Source organism: Nematostella vectensis, chromosome 4 (genome assembly GCF_932526225.1).
Source record: "Nematostella vectensis chromosome 4, jaNemVect1.1, whole genome shotgun sequence".
Classification (NCBI taxonomy): Eukaryota; Metazoa; Cnidaria; class Anthozoa; order Actiniaria; family Edwardsiidae; genus Nematostella; species Nematostella vectensis.
In genome coordinates, this window is record NC_064037.1 from 2,180,189 (window position 1) to 2,193,322 (window position 13,134).

Here is a 13,134-nt window from a genome sequence, read left to right on the forward strand (position 1 = left end):
TATTCGATTTTTACCGCAAATACGATGGCGATATCAAAGAATTATTTGGTAAGTATGACGACTTATGATCCGATTTTTTACGGGGTTTGCTTATCATGGCTTTCGAAGTTTGTCATTTGATAATAAAAGAACTCGGATAATCAAACTAGCCCCACCCTCACCTAAGGGCAAAGCGAAAGGTATTCAAACAGCCCAAATCCTATTGCCTGACGTTTTTTGTAAGGCTTTGTTTATAAATGCAACTGAGCGAAATAACTTTATGAAGGGAAGACAAAGACCAAATTCCTAAAATGACGGGTAAATAATAAGCATTCAATAGATCTCTGTGTTATTTGATGAGACTTGTATGAGACTGTATAAAGGGAAATGAATAAAATCAATCCAAATAATCTCATTTCTCTGTCCCGCTTCTCGGCCCTTCTAATATCACACAAAAAATTGTTATTTTTTATTCCATACTGGGTTTGCAGTATTTTATATGTTTCCACAGTAATGTCCAGTCCAGAACTACTATGATTGCAAATCATTGCACAAGAAATAAGACAAAATTGATTGCTACATGATTTTTAACCAAGTCTAACACAGTCATGAAGGAGACACACAAATTCTTTAGAAATCAGTGGGCTCCAGTGAATACTGCAGTGTACTTAAATGCAGAAGCTATTGTTAGGGAGAAGCAGGAGATCATAAATTCTGTATAGTTCACTAAATGTTAATACATGAGCAGTAATCTTTTCAGTAGCTATTATCATGGCCACCACTTAGACCCAAATAGCTTACTGGTTATGTACAGGAATGCAGCTCGGGGTGAGCACACGGGTTGTGCCCCTCCCACTCAACCCCCAAAAGCAGCCTTTTCTAAAATATACTTATTTTCCATTATATTTATGACTGCACATCCCATCCACAGCTAATCAGATTGTTTTTTTTTATGGTTTTTAGACTTCACCTTTCCTTTTCTAGACATACAATGCCTTCAATTAAAAAAATTCTTTTGTTTAATAAAATAAGACTACAAGCTATTTGTTTTTGTTCTATTTATAAAACAAACAGAGAAACCACGAAACAAAGGGTTAGTGATCAGCCAAGACAGTGGCTGCAAAGAAAAGGGTTTTTTTCATAAACCTGGCTTATTGATAATGTGTGAGCTGCCCCACACAAATCTAAAAGAATATAGATTTAACCCTTGCAATTAAATGACCCACCAATCTATGAGCTCAAGCATTTCAATACTCCACGAGAACTTCTAGTAATTAACTAATAAAGGCTCCCCTCTATTTAATGCCCTCACCTACCCTCCCTCCCAGCTTAAAAACAAACATCATAGGAATTCCGGTAATAAAAATTCATGTAGATAATCTTAGTATCGAAATCCACGAAAATGACAGACAGTGGCCATGCCAGACAGTAACCAAAATGCCATATGAACAAGGTTTGTTTTAAATAAAACATGTCTCGAAAAGTATCCAACTACAACTATTTGGCGCATCGATCTCGCAAAGCCTCAAATGATATTTCCCGGCATGACCTTACTCTCGGTTAGTAAGTAGTTATTAATCACGTGTGGAGCTTGCCATGCGCACTAGCACCGCATACATGTAGTGTGTTGCCACTGTAGTCATTAGCAACCATATAAACATTCGTAGTTCACGGCAGCCCAAGGGTAACTGGTCGGAGCACAAATGTTGGTAGGTCACTCCTCGTACACCCATTGGATATATCCTTATAAGGCAATCTTGAAATGGGTTTCAATGGTTTTATTTTTGGATTTCCCTAGGGCTTGCAGACATAGACTCGCATAAAAAAGGTGAGGAACAAGTTGAATTCAGCTGTGTGAAGACGGTTGTAACAGCGCAAATAGACGCTTAACCTTTACCCCACAAGTCTTCAAGTCATTGTTATAAGCTTAATCATCTAGAGGAAGGGATGTCTGAGATTTGATCGAGAAGTATGTCATTTTGCGGCCGAGGGCAAAAAGGGGGGGGGGGGGGGTATTTGCACGCCTCCTAGGGGAACTGATAATGTCCAAACAATTTTGAAGTACCGACAGGGCTTATGTGTTACTAGGTTTGATTGCCGACAGGGCTTATGTGTTACTAGGTTTGATTGCCGACATAGCTTATGTGTTACTAGGTTTGATTGCCGACAGGGCTTATGTGTTACTAGGTTTGATTGTCGACATGGCTTATGTGTTACTAGGTTTGATCGCCGACAGGGCTTATGTGTTACTAGGTTTGATTGCCGACATGGCTTATGGGTTACTAGGTTTGATTGCCCGTAAGCAGGTGAGTCGGAAGGAAAAACACACATTTCAGAGTGCTCCGCGGATCATGAACTTCGTCACGAAATCTGGTCCTCTGAGTACCGACGGGCGTGTATTGTGTTTTGAATATCTACGAGAGGCATGCGATGCGCGTCAAGCTAGTAGCGTCTCACTGTCGCCCTCGGCCTGTTATTTGAAGCCTAGGCGCGACTAGCCTCGAGGTTTTGATATAGTCCTGATGATGGTGGCCGCTAATTAGCTAGGTTGTTTTGGACGGGGAAGGGCAAGCGTTAGTGGATTTGCTTGTTGGAACAGGAAATTATTTTTATTTTGCATATTTTTCTATAATTATTTTGCAAAATAATTAGAATACTGTGTGTAGTTACTTGTTTGGACCTTCGCTTATACTTCTTATTTGTCCTTCTTATAACTTACTGTAAATAAATAATATACTTACTGTTAAAAAATATACATTTGAGTAGATATCATGGATTATAATTTATAACACCCAGGTATCCTTTATATATCAAATAAAATGAGAAATAAAAAAAAAACACCAATAACAAAAATATTACACTTGGAATTTTGCAGATATTGCAGCCTCGATAAAGTTTTGATGATAGTGACGATGATGACGATGATGTCATGATGGAAACGAACACTATGTAAAATGATGATGATGATGATGATGGTAATGAGGAAGAAGATGATGACGAAGAGGGTGATGACGATGATGATGGTGATAATGATGATGGTGATGGTGATAATGGTTCATATCCCCCTCACTGGTGGTCAATGTTGCCTTTATCAGAAACAAAGATGTTAACATGTCCGGAAGGCGTCACCTTCAGCCTGTCCAGTGTCCGTTGAATGGCCAGGATCTCGTCGGACAGCACTCGGACGCTGTTATGCAACTCCACCAGGACCGCTGCCTGCATTCGGTAAATAGAGTCGTCTGAAAACAACCGCAGTTTGAGAAATAATTGAGTCGTTCAATTGTTGTTTCCGTCCTCTAAGTACTACTGTACATCCAGCATTACTGTATTGAGGTAACAGAAAACAAAATCTTTATACCGAGAATATTCTATCGAGTACCAAGTATATATTGAGGTTCCACTGTTTAATATTAATATCGTGATTCATTTCATGCAATCATTACAAGCGCGACAGAACGAATCACACAGCGCGTAAAAACGAAGCGTGACAAGGCGAATTATAAATAGCGTCAAATACAATGCATGACAATCATTACATGACACATGGCACATCAAGTGACTCTCAATTATTACGAAATGCAGCTCGAACAAAATACCGCTAGAAAATCAATATGAGCGACGCAATGTTCGCTTACCTCTCGGTGTGTAAGACTTTCTGCGTCCAAGAGGAATCTTGCGGTAAAGACACTGGTATAGCGTTCCTAATACCACCATCGCCCCAAGTACGCCCAGTAGGACACCTACCGCTGCTAGCGTGGACGGGGACTCACTCGAGAACAGACCAAGCGAGTGCTCCGCCATGTTGAACGTCTGCAATTAAAGAGTGTTAATCAGCCACAGTTGTTTACGTTTGGAAATGCAACGGCTTATTCGCTTGACTTGCACCAAGTCGATCTTTGGTGTCGGGTAGCGAGAGTTTTCGAAAAGCGTAGAGTATGGCGGTGTGCTTGCCTTTTTAAAGGAACAGTGTGACGCTTGATTGGTGTTTTTTTTATTATAAATGTGATAATCGATTGTGTCGTTATCCTAACCCTGCTTGTTGTGTTGTTGTGTGAGAGAGTTCATTTCGATTGATACTTGATTGATAAGATTGATATCTATCGGTCGATCCCTTGACGGGTTTGATCGATACCTTGACGGGTTTGATTGATACCTTGACGGGTTTGATTGATACCTTGACGGGTCTGATCGATACCTTGACGGGTCTGATCGATACTATGACGGGTTTGATCGATACCTTGACTGATTTGATCGCCTATCTTGACGGGTTTGATCGATAACTTGACGGGTTTGATCGATACCTTGACGCGTTTGATCGATAACTTGACGCGTTTGATCGATACCTTGACGGGCTTATCGATACCTTGACGGGTTTGATCGATACCTTGACGGGTTTGATCGATACCTTGACGGGTTTGATGTGATCTCGCACCATCTTGTTCACGAGCGTGTCGTGCCGGGATAGCCTGTCCCTCAGACACGTATTCCTTCCGAGCGCGCTGTTCCTGCCAAGAATCCGCGCCAACTGAAACGCAATATGCGTGCATTAGAAATGCCGTTAGTCTACCCAAAATTCCAATCCTCTATAGAATAAGGGGAGGGGGGGGGGGGGGGATCGAGCTATCTGAAGTTATATAGTCATTATATGAATATATGGATGTAGATTTCAACAAGAGGAGCCAGCCTCTCTGTCGATGTCATTGCCCTACCCAGGGCATGTGTTCACCGTGTGCAACTAAATATCTTGTATCGTATAGTAATGCCGATAGTGTTGAACACGCGCAGCTCGTCCTCTTATCACGCGTTCGTCACGTGGTTCCCCTTCCTCGACATGTTAATTACCTTGTATCTTATAGTAATGTCGATAGTATCGAGCACGCGCAGCTCGTCGTCTTGCCACGTGTTCATCACGTGCGACGCCTCGTATCGGTCTAAGAGCAGCCCATCAAGCTTGGCGTGTTTTAAATCCTCGTGCATCAAGCGAAAAGTCGAATACGCTAGATAATAAAGTGGGTTAGTACACAAGCCAAAGCCTCCTTTGGCGTGTACACTTGCAAAATATGGAAACAAAGTCTATAATATCAGAAAGTTCGCTCGGCCCTTCTTTGGGGGGCTAAGACAAAGGAATTTTCTGGGAGAGATAAAAAAACACAGAGGAGGCCGTATGTGGCACCCGATTTTTATGAACTAGTGAGATAAATATATGACCAAGCGATCAGGACTACTGTTCCGAAATTTTCAATGCAACAGACGGATAAACCATGTAAAATAAATCGATAAATCGAGTACTTCTGAATATGAACATTTAGTATATACTTGGCGGGAACTTCACAAGTACGCGCGCTCTGATTGGTTCGCTATCTCGGAATAATGAGTCGATTTGTGAAATTACCATAAAGAACTTACTTTTAGCACCCGAAATTGTCGAGCTTCACATTAAAACGGCATTTTTGCTCAATTTGATTTTAGATTCATTGTCCTTTACGGACAATCGGTTTCAAACTCCCTGTGTTTTGACAATTTCCCACCGAAATGATTTTGCAACGCGCGCGACAAATTCAAAGTTTGCTTAAATTTTATTTGCGATAAATAAATACAGCACATCGTCACTTTATACGAAGGAAAACGACAAGTAACACATAGTTTAGGCCTGTATAATGTATCACAATCAAGAGAAGTATTTTAGTGAATGTACCTTATCGTCTGTGGATGATTCAAAGCGAAAGAAATAATTTCTACGATCAAATTCGTGAAAATAACGTGTCATAAATACACGGGGGGGGGGGGGGGGGAGGGAAGATATTGGGAGGGGGGGCTCCAAAAAAGGTCCTCTAAAGGGGGGGCTCTGAATTTTTTTGGAGCCATACTTTTAAGCTTTAATATTTTACTGATATTATCTAGTTTGTAGCACAATTAAGCCTAATGACAAATGTATTCAATACTTCTTTATAAACCATAGTTTCAGATACTAAGAGGGGGAATCGACCAATACGAACGAGTGAGAATACCAGTAGAGGGTATGTTTGATATGTATGTTTTCTCACATTTGACAGTGGCTCCTTTTCGTAGCGCCTCCACTCCAGCTTCTGTTCCCTCCAAAACACCAACCTGTCACCATAATGAACATAGCTTAGTTAAATTCTCTGTGAGGCGTTTCCCTTTCGAGCTTTATCTGTGCTTGAGATTGCATGCTCACACTCTCTGTCATGTTCCATTTTACTGAGCTTTCGCTTCAATATAGCTCACTCTCTCTGTCGCATTTTCTTAGTTCATGCGTCCCATTAACTTAATTTTCCCTTTCATCGACGTTGCTCAAGTCTTTATACCCGTGCCCCCTCTCCCAACTATAGCTCACTCTCTGCAGTCGTGTTCTCTCGGTGCTTGCTTAGGAGTATTATTAGAATCTACTATTTTTAAGCTCTATTCCCCGTAAGCCCACTCCCCACATACCGTCTTTCCATCCACGCCCGACTTGTAATACGTCATCCCACTGTCAAGTGCACTAGTCGCGGCGGCGGTAAACGTTGCTATGATAACTAAACCAATAAGGATCCATGCTACGCCGAACAGCCTTCCCCACACGGATTTGGGTGTTTTGTCCCCGTATCTGCCGAAAACCAGAAAAATAAGTAGCGAAACATCTCCCTCTCCTAACTATGTGTCAAGAAAGACATGGGCCTTGTAAAGTGACCAGTAGAGTCTACAAATCCAGTGTCAGATCTAGGGGTGGTCACGTAGGAACCAACCTTTTAAGCGAAACCACGCTTGTCCTCAGGGGCAAACAGTTAAGGGCGTGAGAGACTTTGGTATAGTTTAATAACAGCCTATTTTTTTTTTTTTGTATCCCGTAAACCGTTCACGCCTTCGATATGGGAAAACGTATATAATTAGGCAACCTGGCGATTTTTCTTTGATAAAACAATTGGAAAAAAATATGTTATGTGAACGACGTTACCGTATCTCTCTATATGATATGGCTGGCGAATATGCGCGTTGTAATTTCATACCCAACAGTTGTCATGGAAACAAAGGCCCACCAAAAGCCTTCGAAAGAGCCATGGAAGAAGTTCTTCGGAAATTCAGAGCGGTTCAGTTTAAACTCCTGGGGACAGAAGCACAAATTTCACAATTTCGATTCAAGTTCACGATCTCAACTAATAATTTCACGCCCAGAATTTCAGTTTCAAAGTATTTCACTTCTATTTGAATTTTTCTTTAAAACTTTTAGACGCACGCTACCGTGGTCACCTTCTCAGTTTTGCAAAGTAAGCCAACAATGATGCGAGGCAAAGTAAACAAATAGGGATGCGATTAACATTTTATGTGATTGACGCTAGCTTTGCTAGCCAACCAATTCAAGAGGATGCTTTCAGCGCACGTCAACACACGACAAGGAACTGTTGCCATTCTCGCATCGAGGCTCATTGGCCACGGTGCGCGATCACAGGGGGGTGCGCAAGGTGCGTGCGGACCCCCCCTTCCCTGTTGGCGGCCAAAAGAGGGGCGAATCCCCCATCAGCCAATCCTGGGTACGCGCCTGGTTGCGATATATAAACTAATATCAAAAGTATCAGCAATGCACTTTCACCCATACTAAATATAACAAATATTCCTGCCAGAAGAATACAATGAACCAACACAGGCAAGATCACTCACCATTACTCATACTAATGTGACAGTGTGAGACGGACTTGACTTTCTCTTGTTCGTGTGTATGTTGTAAAGAGTGTGCGTGTTTTTATTTATCTTATTTTTGGTAGCCTTTGTTTAATTTAGTTATATAGATGTCATGCCCTTATTTGTTAAGTTTCTACACGTGTGTGATTCCTGCATGTTTGGAATACATTTAGTTCTGTCCCAGCGCTCGCTCATGAAGCTGTTATTTTGCCAGTCCTCGTAAAACATTCGAGCAATCCGCCAAACCGACTCATTACACTCCGTCACAATAATATACCAGATATTCCTGCCAGAAGAATACAATAGATCATCAAAGGTAAGATCACTCACCATTACCCATACTAATATACCAGATATTCCTGTCAGAAGAATACAATAGGTAAGATCACTTACCATTACCCATACTAATATACCAGATACGCCTGCCAGAAGAATACAATAGATCACCACAGGCCAGACTTCCACCAAAGCATTTATCATATGATTCTTCACTACATCGTTCGTATTCCCCAAGTGAATGACGTAAGAAAGGCCAGGCGAGTTGACGAGCGAGTCAAATACGAGGTGCGGGTGTTTCTGGTAATAGTCAAAGGTAGGGTCGTCCCCGTCATCAAGCTCGTTTTCTAGCGCGGACGTAATGGGCAAGGCTATGTCGGTGGCATTTTGAAGCAAGACGGCGCAGAGTTCATCCGTGCTGTTCACAAATACGTACTTCGGTTGGCTTGCGTTACAATGAGAGAAGCATTTCTCGAGCCCGCGGCGTATGAAAGTGAAGGCGATTCCAGCACTGTGGGTATTGTTGACTTGCCATGCGTACGGCGGCAAGCTTAGAATGTGGACGATGATTGGTTCGGTTGGACAGTCAGCGTTGCGTACAGCGTCTTCAAATACTTGAGATTTCACGAGTAGGAGCAGGATGGCAAAAATTAGCAGCAAAAAGGTTTTCTTTTTCTTCATGGCTTAGCGTTGGTCCTTTTGCATATTTCTCACAAATTTTCCCGGCCTTGGTTACCCTGAATAGAGAGGATTTATCAGACATGAAATGGGGCAGGCATTGAAGACAACCCCGTCACTCTTGCTATAGTCGGGAAATGAATTTCAGTTATTGACTAATCAAAGGGAATTGACATTATACGCCCTTATAATCATTGTAATTAACACGAATTTTAATTTATTCATCATTCTTAATTTATAGTTCTTTTTTCAAAATCATTGGTCTTGGTAAAAACTGTTTTTTATAATGGAAATTTGCCGAAAAAAGTTTTATGATATTAAACTATGTGTATACTAAAGTAATAAAAAGTAAATAAAAAAAGTTATTATGCTTAAGCCCTTAAGTGTGAGGGATAAAATATTATAATATTTGCATTTAAAGAAGATATCTAAGGATAATAATATTTTACGGATTTAAATTCTCCTAGCAAATGTAATAAACATTATAGCATGGTTATACTCGCCGTGATGTTTTATGAGAAGGAATTAAGCTCAATAGAATAGCGTGAAGCAAGTGATAGAATGATGCCGTCGACGGGCTGATAGACTCAATTATAACAGCTGCCACAACTGGCAAAACATCAACACTATTACTTACCCTCCCTCCCCACCCCACCCCGCTCTCTTCTGTCCTTCCTTTCCTTGTCCCGTTCCCTTCTTTACTTTGGCGGGCTACAAGCAATGCCAATGAGCCCATCATTGCTGTGTTCGTGTTGTGTATGTTACACTTAAAACGAACCAAAACACAATTTATTAAGCGAAATTGTTTTGATTATTGTCTTTATTTCGGTGTTAAAACAGAACACTCATGTGTTGCACCCAGAAATCGAGGTATCGAGGAGAGTTTAATTTACGCTCGCGCAACAGAACTTTTCACTCCAAGCGCTTGTTTATAGCCATAAGTGCTCGGATACAAATAGAGGACTCGAATAGAGACGTATTTATCTAAACATTAGAGAAATACTGTAATCGGTCAAGAAAGACGAGGAATAGCTAACAGGCTAAAGGAAAAATTTGCAGTAATTCTTATTTAAAAAAGGCTGTATAAAAGTAATTTTGAGAGTGCTAGCGGCTATTGTGTAATAATAGCGATAAGCTTTCTGCAAAGAAGAATACAATTGACATTGACATGATAAAACACTGTTCAGTGACTCGTTAAATCTGCTTTGACCTTAGTTTGTTTGTGGGTTTAAGGAATTTATAAACTAAGAAAGATGCATACTCACCGTCAGGGTATTTTGGGACTCGCTTGATTAACTTTATCTCGCACTTAATTTGAATAAGAATTTTGTTTGGCTTGATACACGACAATGGCATTGAATCATTTAACGTTATGTAAAAATAGCAGAAGTCTAACCAAAAAAATTAACGAAAGTTCTGACAGTTACTTCCTAGCTGGCGGCAAAAATACCCATGCCGTATTTGATAAAAACTGGCTGGACGTATACTGAAAAAAATAACACTTTTTATTTCGAGGTTCTAATTAGTTTCAAATTGCCTTAAGTACGTAAAATGTTTATCAAACCATCAATAGCAGAAAAAAGAAAAAAAAATGTGGTATCGACTTCTATTGAAAGTAATATCTGGTAAACTATAGTTATTGGACTAAAAACACCATGTGTCAGACAATCGTTAATTTATCTCACAAGAACTACTCAATTTGTGCGTAATATACTGATGCATCGCTGCATGCTTCCGGAGAAGACAATCCGGTAAATCTGTTGACATAAAAAAACGATTTCGTATTTCTCGTGTTTCGTTATTTGTCATGGCGTTTACAATATAAAAAAAAAACTAAGAAAAAAAAGAGGCAAGCAGCAAGGACCAAGTACTCAAAGAAATTAGTTCTGATTCGGGTCGCTTCTCTCGCCCAGGGTTGAATAACGTTTTTATCCAATCAAATGTTCCAATAGCCATACTTATCCCCAGGCGGGCAGACCTGCTTACAAGGGACTAAGTCCTGGGCTCAATAGCCGAACACGTGACAGCAAGTCTATAGCAGTGCCCGCGAGCGAAGGAGGAATACTCTATTTTGTTTTTATTAGAACGTCTAATTTTCAGTTGAGGCTGGACCGTTCTTATTTTTAGAGCATTATAAAGCTTAAAATATTCTAAATGATGTTCTTAAATTTTAGTGAATCTTAAAATATAATACCCAATGAATTATTAGAAGAGAATTACAAATAATGTTTAAGGTATTAATATGAACACAATCTGAGCCTGCATTTTAGGACGCATCACACGAACAAAACAGTGTTTTTCTGCATGTTCTTAAAAAAAATGGTGAAATCAAAGCGTTATAAATCGAAGTCTTATAAAAAAGTTCTTATAATAAAAGAGTTTAGATAAAAATACTGTCACACAACATTTAAATGAGATACTCGTCCTTGTAATAAAAGAGGATTTCTAGCTAGAGTAAGTTTTTATTACGGATAAATAAATTGATTCCTTGGTCATTCTTTCTTTTATAAAAGATTGAGCCGGTGTCCTTAAAGCTCAAGCCAATATTTGTTTTCTGTTTGGCTTTTTGGAAGCTGTTGGTTTCCACAGTGTGTAGTGACTAAGGAGCTATCTCGTTTCCATATTTCTAAATTAACATTAAATTCAAATTTCTCGAATAAAAAAGTATAATTTGTTTTATTATTAAGAAAAAAGAAAGTTTTTTTTTCTAGTAAGGCTTCACAAAAGTCCCAAGACGGCATTTGAAAAGAGGGAATTTGCATATTCACTCATTTTGTTTTTCAGCTTTTATGGGGGTGAAAGCCCCAGGATGAAATGCAAACATTTCAAAATTCACCACACTTCGCGAATGAACTAAAACAAGAAATGAAATGAACCTTAGCGTCTGCCTGTATTATAATAAGCTATCCTTTGAATTTTGAATAAATTTGCAAAAGGTTAAACAGTTACGACTCGCTATAATACAGACAACAAGAAAAACATGGCTACTTTAAAAAAATTCAATCGCACGCGGGATATTGAACGAGAACTCCACAGAAACTAAGCCAAAAAAGCGATTATCTTTTACCTGCGGCAAGCACTTGAATAAAAATCCCAAATCTTTAACATTTAATAAACAAGTAAGAATGATATATGGATGTACTGACCGGTGGTTAGTATTTTAACCACTAATAATGACGATTAAATGATTTGATCAGTTACGCTGCTTACCTGGTTTAGCGGTAGTCCCCGCTCTGTTTTGCCTTCCTCTTCAAATCAGCCCCACGCATTTCAAAGGTAATCGCTCCTTTAATGTGGGATGCCGGATGTGAGAAGAATGGATCGCCTTTATTCCCTGTCAGCTGAGAATTATGTTTGTTGTTCCACATGCATGAAGGTGAAATATTTTTTTTAACGAGACACTCGTTTCACCTTAAGCATCGTAGCTTTATTCAGAGCATCTCTCGCCAGTGTAAACTCTTCCTTTCTTTTTCAAACACTTGTCAACTGTAACATTGACGATTGATTTGCAATTGTGCTTTTTTTCAAAATATAAATTTTCTGTGAATCAAACATAACTGGGGCGCTAGTGAGAAAAGGCGATCCATCAAAATGAACCAGAATCCCCGACACGACTAACAATGGCCGTAAATGATAAATGCATTTTAACATGTAATAACAAAACATCTATGCGACTATGGTGATATATTAAAGAAATAATTGTTCGACAGTAAATTATGCTGAAAAAATGGAGCATTCTGGCTTTGTGACGTGGTTCATGTCATATTTAATTCTTTGTTTATTTTGGTTACATCTTTGTTGATAATGAGCAGATGAGCTGTTTTCGAAACCAATTTTTCGAGACAAAAAAAATGTTCAAAGGGAGCAAGAAGCCATGAATTTGAAGGATTGGGGGGAAGAAATCTAAATGTCAAATAAGCCGTGGTTGTGTCGCTTGTGTCGCGCGGGCGGCAGACTGCTCGGGTTTATTGGTCTGAAATTGGGAACTTGGCCAAACGAAAACATGAAACAGAAACATTTTTCCCGGCTTGTAGGGTGCCCTGTGTTTCTTTCTTCGTTATGTACATAAGGCCTTGGTCGAAGCAATGCGATCTCTATTTTCCCGCGCGGACAACTTTCGCGCCTTTTGGCTTCACCTTGCCTTTTACATTACGCGCTATTTAAACTGTCATTTTCTATATTCTGATTTCTTACTGTTAACCGCTTACTGACTTCCATCTTTCAAATTAAAAATTACATGTGAAGCGTTTTAATTGTACAACGCCTTGCAGAGAGATTGGAAACCATTTCACTGCTGGCAAATGAAAACACTTCAAGGATCTTGAATGACGGAAGCCATAAAGCGATTTAGCAGTTTACATCGTAGGCTAGTTCGCAGAGTCGTTGAAGGCTTCAGTAACAGCAAGGCTTTGTTATCCTTTTTTAAAAACGTTTTCAACATTCGAAATATTTTTTATTTCCGCACAATAAAAACTAAAACGAATGAAGCGCTAGAAATGGCAGTCGTGTTGCTATGGCAACTAT

The 13,134-nt window shown here is 39.7% G+C and overlaps 1 protein-coding gene across 3 annotated transcripts; it reads right to left on the minus strand.

Moving 5' to 3' along the window:
* Positions 1-2,569: 2,569 nt before the first annotated feature.
* LOC5511609 lies at positions 2,570-12,321 on the minus strand. 3 transcript variants are annotated; one of them, XM_048725967.1, is made up of 10 exons: positions 11,821-12,321; positions 8,079-8,669; positions 7,987-8,015; positions 6,987-7,081; positions 6,430-6,586; positions 6,024-6,087; positions 4,822-4,976; positions 4,385-4,504; positions 3,615-3,789; positions 2,570-3,218 (listed from the first exon to the last, which is right to left on the minus strand). In XM_048725967.1, exons 2-10 carry the CDS (start codon positions 8,611-8,613, stop codon positions 3,046-3,048), a joined length of 1,503 nt encoding a protein of 500 aa, XP_048581924.1. In that variant the 5' UTR covers positions 8,614-8,669; positions 11,821-12,321; the 3' UTR covers positions 2,570-3,045. The 3 variants fall into 3 exon arrangements, with proteins under 3 accessions (XP_048581924.1, XP_048581922.1, XP_048581923.1); XM_048725965.1 differs by lacking the exon at positions 7,987-8,015 and having other exon boundaries at positions 8,050-8,669; positions 11,821-12,319; XM_048725966.1 differs by lacking the exons at positions 7,987-8,015; positions 11,821-12,321 and adding an exon at positions 9,876-9,970 and having other exon boundaries at positions 8,050-8,669.
* Positions 12,322-13,134: the final 813 nt, after the last annotated feature.

Bases quoted from the DNA above. Each gene is read 5' to 3' on its own strand.
- LOC5511609 (XM_048725967.1), bottom strand. From the start codon at position 8,613: ATGAAGAAAAAGAAAACCTTTTTGCTGCTAATTTTTGCCATCCTGCTC. The intron at 8,016-8,078 runs GCGTATCTGGTA...TTCTTCTGACAG, and splicing joins CTATTGTATTCTTCTGGCAG to GAATATCTGGTATATTAGTA. The intron at 7,082-7,986 runs GTGAGTGATCTT...TTCTGTCCCCAG, and splicing joins GTATATTAGTATGGGTAATG to GAGTTTAAACTGAACCGCTC.